A 9,914-nucleotide genomic window follows, 5' to 3' on the forward strand; every position below is an offset into this window, starting at 1 on the left:
TCCATTTCCGCTCGGCTGCCCGGAGCCCTGTTCTGTGAGCTCGCAATGAGTCGTCAAGCCACGGAGCAGGAGGGGAGGACCGAGCCGGCCGGGAGGATAGGGGACATAGAGAGTTGAAGGATGCAGAAAGGGAGGAGAGGAGGGTTGAGGAGGCAGAATCAGGAGATTGGAGGGAGAAGGATTGAGCAGAGGGAAGAGATGTTAGGATGGAAGAGGAGAGAGTAGCGGGAGAGAGAGAGCAAAGGTTGCGACGGCGCATTACCATCTGAGTAGGGGCAGAGTGAGTAGTGTTGGAGGAGAGCGAGAGAGAAAAGGATACAAAGTAGTGGTCGGAGACTTGGAGGGGAGTTGCAGTGAGATTAGTAGAAGAACAGCATCTAGTAAAGATGAGGTCAAGCGTATTGCCTGCCTTGTGAGTAGGGGGGGACGGTGAGAGGGTGAGGTCAAAAGAGGAGAGGAGTGGAAAGAAGGAGGCAGAGAGAAATGAGTCAAAGGTAGACGTAGGGAGGTTGAAGTCACCCAGAACTGTGAGGGGTGAGCCATCCTCAGGAAAGGAACTTATCAAGGCGTCAAGCTCATTGATGAACTCTCCAATGGAACCTGGAGGGCGATAAATTACAAGGATGTTAAGCTTGAATGGGCTAGTGACTGTGACAGCATGGAATTCAAATGAGGAGATAGACAGATGGGTCAGGGGAAAAAGAGAGAATGTCCACTTGGGAGAGATGAGGATTCCTGTGCCACCACCCCGCTGACCAGATGCTCTTGGGGTATGCGAGAACACATGGTCAGACGAGGAGAGAGCAGTAGGAGTAGCAGTGTTTTCAGTGGTAATCCATGTTTCCGTCAGCGCCAAGAAGTCGAGGGACTGGAGAGTAGCATAGGCTGAGATGAACTCTGCCTTGTTGGCCACAGAATGGCAGTTCCAGAGGCTGCCGGAGACCTGGAACTCCACGTGGGTGGGTCGTGCGTGCAGGGACCACCAGGTTAGAGAGGCAGCAGCCACGCTGTGTGAGGCGTTTGTATAGTCTGTGCGGAGAGGAGAGAACAGGGATAGACAGAGGCATAGTTGACAGGCTACAGAAAATGGCTACAATAATGCAAAGGAGATCGGAATGAAATGAACTAAACATCTAGGAAAGCGAGAGAGCGGGGCCTCCCTCACTTACGTTTCACTGAAACACCCAAATATAACTCTCCCAACTTCCACCTCAGAAACTATAATTGTTGTAAACTACCGCGGTTCAATGTTTTCTAGGAATAGACTAACTTAGTTTATTCAGCTAGCTAACTTGGTACAGTATTCTTCCGTGAAAACCGTCCAGGGCATCTAGTCATATGATGCCACAGCCAACTAGCATGCCGGACTCCAACAACACGGTTTAGCACCAATATTCGGCCACAACAAACCACCAGTGTGTCAACACGCCAAGCAGATCATTCGTGTCTGTGTCTAACGTTGTGGGTTAGTCCCGACAGCTTGAGCGAGTCCGTCGTCAACTTATTCAGCCAATTAGTTAGCTAGAATAGTTAGCATACTAGCTAGCCATTGCTTTCTGCCAACGAAGAAACCCGTCCTCCCACGGCACGAACACACAGAGAGAGCCAAGCTAACGTTAACTAGTCACCCATGTCCCGAATTCCCTTGAACGACTCTGGCTACCAGTATGTAAAAACAGAACACAAATGTAGGTTATAACTTACCATTAGTTAGCATGCCTTACCATTAGTTATTTTGATAACAGTGAAAATACATTGAATGCATCAATCAAATCCATGCATCATAAGTGAGAAAACATTTACAATTATAAGTTATATCTATTAGACCTTGGTAGTGGTTTCATTTATCTCTTTCAATGCCTTTCTCTGCAAACCAGAAAATGTTGTGCGCTAAAGATGGCATTGCAGGCACACAAATACTTTAGAATATCATTGTTAACCCAATCAGAAACACTATGCTCACAACCTGTATCTTGCTGGTGTATTTTGTTTACATTTTTGAATATATTGTGGAAAAAGATTTTTACAAGGCACGCATCCATCCATCCCTTTCGTGAATCGCAACACAACACACAACTTTGATGTGCTCGAGAAATGTATACTGCAAACTTTCACCCACTTTTTAGATGAACAATTATTGGCCTACCTTGGTATTTTATTAGGGCCCCCATTAGCTGTTGCGAAAGCAGCAGCTACTCTTCCTGGGGTCCACACAAAACATGATATAATACAGAACATGAATAGACAAGAACAGCTCAAGGACAGAAGTACATCCAGCCAACATGTCAGTACATACACACAAACTATCTAGGTCAAATAGGGGAAAGGTTTTGTGCCGTGAGGTGTTAGTTTATCTTTTTTTTTTTTTTTTACCAGGTTCGCTGTTCATTTGAGCAGTATGAGATGGAAGGGAGTTCCATGCAATAATGGCTCTATATAATACTGTATGCTTTCTTGAATTTGTTCTCGATTTGGGGACTGTGAAAAGACCCCTGGTGGCATGTCTGGTGAGGTAAGTGTCAGAGTTGTGTGTAAGTTGACTTTGCAAACAATTTGGCATTTTCTACACATGAATGTTTCTTATAAAAAGAAGAAGTGATGCAGTCAGTCTCTCCTCAACTCTTAGCCAAGAGAGACTGGCATGCATAGTATTTATATTAGCCCTCTGATTATAATGAAGAGCAAGACGTGCCGCTCTGTTCTGGGCCAGCTGCAGCTTAACTAGGTATTTCCTTGCAGCACTACACCACACAACTGGACAATAATCAAGATAAGACTAAACTAGAGCAGGACTTGCTTTTTCGAATGCGGTGTCATGAAAGCGGAGCATCTCTTTATTACGGACAGACCTCTCCCCATCTTTATAACCATTGAATCTATATGTTTTGACTAAGACAGTTTACAATCTAAGCTAACACCAAGTAATTTAGTCTCCTCAACTTGTTCAACAGCCACACCATTCATTACCAGATTCACCTTTATGTTGTGTCAACCGGCCATCCAAATAAAATAATTTAATGTGTCCACCTTTTGTCTTTATAAACTTTCTCACACGTATTCCATGATATGGGGTAATCCAATGTAGGCAATACTACAGCTGTTAATTGCCAGCGATCATCATTCATCACGTAGGCATATGATATAATTGAGACACAACTTTCAAGGAGTAGGACATTTGATGCAAACATAAGTATACATTTTCGTTATCACATTCGCTTACTCATTTGCCATACTAATCTGATGAGACCATGCGCTACAATGGGAGCTATAATGGGAACTAGCCTGCGACAACCGAGTTTGATGGACAATGTTGATTGGCAGGTGGATTGATGTCCAATGAGGTTGCAAGGTTAAATCGGGAGGCGGGATCAGCACAGTATCAGCACAGTATTGTCCAATGAGGTTGCGGGGTTAGCCCAACATGAACACCACAGAGTTTTTTTTCTTTTCTTCGGGCACACGCTACAGAGGCTCGAGAACAATAATGGGATGACGTGCACAATTTTCGGGGACACGTTTTGGCTCGTGAGCGCTACTTTCCAAACTACTGGCTAAAATTAGACAAAACCTTTATAACGCATCTTTAATATCAAAAGTTGAAATATTTAGTTTTTTTCTTTACCTTTTTAATTCATATTAAAAAGGTGTGTAACCAAGTATGTAACCCAGAGACTGTAGTCAAAATCTGTAGCAGAGCACTAGGAAATGCAATCCTATGACATCAAGAGCTCTAAAGATGTGAAATTCCTTCATTAAACCTTTGACACTTGTTGACCATTGCATCACAGTGAGCAGAGCAGTGGAGAGGATGAGAAGAAGAGTGAGAGGAAGAGCAAACCGCGGATTGGTAGCTCCGAGTCTGAATCCGAGGAGGACGAGGATAGTGAATCAGAGAGCAGCGAGTCAGAGGAAGAGGAGTCAGAAGAGGAGTCAGATGAGGAGACCAAGAAGAAAAAGAAGGTGGGTAATGAGAGAGAGACTCGGAAATACACATTCTACAGCACACACACACACACACACACACACACACACACACACAGAGACGTAACACACACATTCTACATTGGCATTATCTGATGGTTGGCATAAAGCACATTTTATATTCTTCGATGTCAACATTCCCAATGTATACAGTAAACTAATAAACTTAAAGGGCAATTCTGCCACTTTTCAACCTCATATTCATAATCTCCAGCACCAACCAGTGTCTACATATGTGAAAACAGTGCGTTTCTGTGGTTAAAAAGACAAGAAGAAAGGTCATAAAGAAATGCTTCTCTGTGACATCACAGGCTAGGATTAAAAGTAAGAAACTGCAATGAGTTTCTACCCCAAGGGAGGGTCTTTTCTTGCTCCCTGCGAATATCATAGTGTTTGAAAATCACTTTTTTTCTACAAAATGTAGAAATTAGCAATTTTCACATGTATTGACACTGGTATTCAAATCAAATCAAATTGTATTGGTCACATACACATGTTTAGCAGATGTTATTGCGGGTGTAGCGAAATGCTTGTGTTTCTAGCTCCAACAGTGCAGTAATATCTAACAATTCACAACAATACACACAATACACACAAATCTAAAAGTAAAATAATGGAATAAAGAAATCTATAAATATTAGGACGAGCAATGTCGGAGTGGCATAGACTGTAATACAGTAGAATAGAATACAGTATATACATATGAGATGAGTAAAGTGACTAGTGTGCCATTATTAAAGTGGCCAGTGATTCCAAGTCTATGTATATAGGGTAGCAGCCTCTAAGGTGCAGGGTTGCGTAACCGGGTGGAAGCCACCTAGTGATGGCTGTTTAACAGTCTGATGGCCTTGAGATAGAAGCTGTTTTTCAGTCTCTCTGTCCCAATTTGATGCACCTGTACTGACCTCGCCTTCTGTGCTGGAGATAATGAAAAATAGGTTGAAAAGTCGTGGAGTTGCCCAAGGCACTACTTTCATTTACCGGTATCTGCAAGTCCAGCCCTTATATTTAGCCTCACAATTAAGTGTTTTACCATTTTCTTTTCAGGTTAACCAGGGCTACAAGTAGAACACAAGAGAGTTTAACATAAACAGTTGTATTCATTAGTATTATTGACAAATGTCAATAAAAGAAACAAGGTCTGCCAAGTAAAAACCTGATAAAATTGAATTTAAGTACATAAATTGTTTGCTCAGTAGGAAATTAATATCCAACTAGTCAGTGGCAAATGTGAAGTTTGGAGTTTGTGACAGCAACTATGTGAGCTTATGTCCTGGGATTTCCTATGATCGTCAATGTAGAAAAACTCCATACCTTCAAACTACTCTTGTGTGGCTTGTGAAAAAAGAGTGGCTTGTGAGCGTCATAGATCAAAACAAGCACGCAAAACATGCACGATTACATGTACGTCTTCGTGAGAGTCTCAGCTTAGTAAAACTAAATGCATGCTCTTCAATCGAATTCTGCTTGCACCCGGCGGGTCTGACTTAGAATATGTGGACAACTACAAATACCTAGGTATCTGGTATCCTTCCATACTCACATTAAGCATCTCCAATCCAAAGTTAAATCTAGAATCGGCTTCCTATTTCACAACAAAGCCTCCTTCACTCATGCTGCTAAACAGCTAACAGCTGACTATCCTACCGATCCTTGACTTCGGCGATGTCATTTACAAAATAGCTTCCGACACAGTGCCATCCGTTTTGTCACCAAAGCCCCATATACTACCCACCATTGTGACAGGCTGGCCTTCACTACATATTCGTCGCCAAACCCACTGGCTCCGGGTCATCTATAAATCACTTCTAGGCAAATCCCTGCCTTATCTTAGATCATTGGTCACCATAGCAACACCCACCCGTAGTATGCTTTCCAGCAGGTATATCTCACTGGTCATCCCCAAAGCCAACACCTCCTTTGTCGCCATTCCTTCCAGTTCTCTGCTGCAAATGACTGGAACGAACTGCAAAAATCTCTGAAGCTGGAGACACTTATCTCCCTCACTAACTTTAAGCATCAGTTGTCAGAGCAGCTTACCGATCACTGCACCTGTACACAGCCCATCTGTAATTAGCCCACCCAACTACCTCATCCCCATATTGTTATTTACATTGTTATTTATTTTGCTCATTTGCACCCCAGTATCTCAATTTGCACATCATCTTCTGCACATCTATCACTCCAGTGTTAATACTAAATTGTAATTATTTTTGCACTATGGCCTATTTATTGCCTTGCCTCCATAACTTTCTACATTTGCACACACTGTATATAGATTTTCTATTTTGTTATTGACTGTCACGTTTGTTTATTCCATATGTAACTCTGTGTTGTTGTTGTTTTTATCGCACTGCTTTGCTTTATCTTGGCCAGGTCGCTGTTGAAAATGAGAACTTGTTCTCAACTGGCTTACCTGGTTAAATAAAGGTGAAATAAAAAAATTAATAAAAAACTCAATTGATTACTGTAAATGAACATGACATTCAATAAAAAACTGTTCTGTAAATCTTTCACTCCATTTGAACACACATAATTAGCTTATACATTCCCCTGTCGCCTCATAAAATATATATTAAAATACACAGACTGTTTAGACAGCACTTGTCAATGCACCTATTAGTGCAATGAAATTCTGCTTTATTTTAGATGAGTTTAAGGTGGTATCCGCACGCTATTCAATGGATGCTCTTCTGGCACCATCTCAAAGAATTCAACACCATTGGTAACTACTTGGTACTAAATGGTACAAAACAATGCTTGTGTCAATCTCAAAGAAGCTAAAGTGTAATTCATATGCAAGTATTAGTTCATTACCATTTTAACAAGTCATTTCAAAGTAACTACCTGCCATATGGTTATCATATATTTTCTGAAAGAAACAATTCAATGATGATGGAGCCTAAGATTACTAGCCTAAGATTACTGCATCCCTGTTCGGTCCACACTGTCTCTTTTTCAGATAGAACGGTGTACTCATGAAATAGGATGCTGAATAGAGGTCAGAGGGACAATGTCAAAGACATTATGCTCAGCAAAGCTACCATGATAGGAAGAATGTATTGTCTGCCTCCTGACAGTGCTGAGCTGCATCCATGACAGTGATGTCTGCCTCCTGACAGTGCTGTAGCTACATCCATGACAGTGATGTCTGCATCCTGACAGTGCTGTAGCTGCATCCATGACGGTGATGTCTGCATCCTGACAGTGCTGTAGCTGCATCCATGACGGTGATGTCTGCATCCTGACAGTGCTGTAGCTACATCCATGACAGTGATGTCTGCCTCCTGACAGTGCTGAGCTGCATCCATGACAGTGATGTCTGCCTCCGGTGATGGATTGTCCAGTTTCTTATATGCAAGTCCATCCACACAAGCTATTCTGACTATATTTGTCAAAGCCTGCTACTGTATTTATTGTTACATGTGTCTCTCTGAGAGCACAACAACAACATTCAGCATCTCTGCTTTGGCAAAAAAGCTAGTTGTATAATTAAGAACAGAATCTTGCAGGATTCAATAGTTGGAGTTCTAAGAGTTGTTGCCCTGTCCCTTTGTCTGTGGTTGTCATTTTTATGTGAGGTTTAATTTCAAATCATGACGTCCTCCCATATTCTCCCCTTGGTTTCATTTGACTAAAAATAATGTGTGATGAATGCTCACTGGCAGCAGCTAACCTACTATGGCCCTGTCCCTCTGGCCAGGGTAAACAAAGAGGTAATGTTGTGTCTTGTATATACAGTATAGGCCATTTGTTTGGGAGAATGTGAATGGGATCAAATTTGTTTTATATATAGACACTATTTCACTTAAAACAGTTTATTTCATTTAATTATACACAAGAGAAGAAGAGGTTGCCCAGCATAAATTAATGTACAAACATTATTTTTCATTACATTTTTGTCATTTAGCAGATGCTCTTATCCAGAGCGACTTACAGGACCAATTAGGGTTAATTGCCTTGATCAAGGGCACAACGACATATTTTTCACCTAGTCGGCTCAGGATTCAAACCAGAGACCTTTTAGTTACTGGTCCAACACTCTTAATGGCTAGGCTACCTGCCGCCAGATCAATTAACTTAAATACAGTTATCCGAATACATTCATAATCAATTGATAAAATAATGAATCTAGTTTTAAAAGACAATTTAAAAAACACAAGTAGTCGATTCATAGCCTGTTTATCATTAAACAAAAGTTTAGTAATATAAAATCATCCACCCAAACCTAATGCTGGAAAACCGATCATCACAACATCTTTGTCTGATATACACTGAGTGTACAAAACATTAGGAACACCTTCCTAATATTGATTTGCACCCCCCTTTGTCCTCAGAATAGCCTCAATTCATCGGGGCATGGACTGTCCAAGGTGTTGAGAGCATTCCACAGGGATGCTGGTCCATGTTGACTGCAATGCTTCCCACAGTTGTGGCAGGTTGGCTGGGAGTGGATCTCTACTCCGAATAGCTCGTTCCATCTCCTCCCACAGATGCACAATTGGATTGAGATCTGGTGACTCGGCAGGCCACTGCAGTAAGCTGAATTCACTGTCATGTTCTTGGAACAATTCCTGGACAAGGCTTGTTGCATGGGGCATAATCCTGCTGAAAAAATCTATTTTGCAGATGGATACACCATTGCCAAGAACACATACTGCCATTAAGGGATGCACCGGATTGGCAATGATGTTTAGATATCCTGTGGCATTCAAACGTTGCTCCACTTTTATCAAGGGGCCCAATGTGTGCCATGAAAACACACCCCACACCACCACCACCAGCCTGCAATGCTGACACAGGGCATGGATGCATGTACTCGTGGTTTTCTCCATACCTTAGTCCTCCCATCAGTATGAAACAGCAGGAACCAGGGATTCATCAGACCAGGCAATGTTTTTCAAATTCTCCAGTGTCCAGTGTTTTCATTCCTTAGCCCATTACAACTGCAGTTTCTTGTTTTCTGCTGAAAGCTAATGGGGATCCATAATAAATACACCACAACTACATCAGTAAGGATCATAGCTTTCACCTGGGTTCACCTGGTCAATCTATGTCATGGAAAGAGCAGGTGTCCTTAATGTTTGTACACTCAGTGTATGTTGTGTCTACTAGCTCATTCCCACAGAAAACTGCAGAGGGAAGCAGTACCACCCAGTCAACCATCAGACTCCATTATGAGACGTCTCAAAGAGGATATTCAACTCCAAGGGCAAATCCAAGGTCATCTCAATATCTTTACAGTAGAAGCTATCTAAGCACAGCAAAACTGACAAGGTGAACACTGATCAGTAAAGAGATGCTAACATTCTACAACGCTCCCTTTCCTCTGCAGTTCTCTAACACGTGAGAAACAATAGGATTACAATAGTGTTCTACGCTTTCTTCATTTGAACCAATCCACTACCACTTCTTATGTATACGTTAGTGTCTTTTTAAATTGCCCAATCTGTAGAATCTCGTCTCAGTCAGTGCAGTGATAAGTCTCTCCAGTGTGTAACCATTGGTGTGTTTTTACATTGCCCAAAGGGAGAAACTCTTGCCATATTAAGAGCAGAAGGAAGGGTTCTCTCCTGTGTGTGTTCTCTGATGAACTTTTAGCTCAGTTGATGTTATGAAGCATTTTACACAGTCAGAGCAGGAGTAAGGCTTCTCTCCTGTATGTATACGTTCATGTCTTTTTAAGGTGCCCAGTTGAGAGAAACTTGCCCCACAGTCAGAGCAGGAGTAGGGCTTCTCTCCTGTGTGTATACGTTCATGTGTTTTTAAGCTGCCCAGTTGGAGAAAAAAACTTGCCCCACAGTCAGAGCAGGAGTAAGGCTTCTCTCCAGTGTGTATATGTTCATGTGTTTTTAAGTTGCCCAGTCGAAAGAAACTTGCCCCACAATCAGAGCAGGAGTAATGATTCTCTCCTGTGTGTGTTCTCTGATGAA

The 9,914-nt window shown here is 42.0% G+C and overlaps 1 protein-coding gene across 1 annotated transcript in view; it reads left to right on the forward strand.

Moving 5' to 3' along the window:
* The window catches only part of LOC121532352 (AP-3 complex subunit beta-2), a gene marked incomplete at its 5' end in the record, with an annotated part of 28,650 nt that extends 24,359 nt beyond the window's left edge, over positions 1–4,291 (forward strand). Inside the window, one exon of the mRNA XM_045220364.1 lies at positions 3,789–4,291. Within this exon, the coding sequence (XP_045076299.1) occupies positions 3,789–4,077 (289 nt within the window). The remainder of the gene's footprint in view (positions 1–3,788) is intronic.
* Between the last annotated feature and the right edge of the window lie 5,623 nt (positions 4,292–9,914).

This window comes from Coregonus clupeaformis, unplaced genomic scaffold (genome assembly GCF_020615455.1).
Source record: "Coregonus clupeaformis isolate EN_2021a unplaced genomic scaffold, ASM2061545v1 scaf3656, whole genome shotgun sequence".
Classification (NCBI taxonomy): Eukaryota; Metazoa; Chordata; class Actinopteri; order Salmoniformes; family Salmonidae; genus Coregonus; species Coregonus clupeaformis.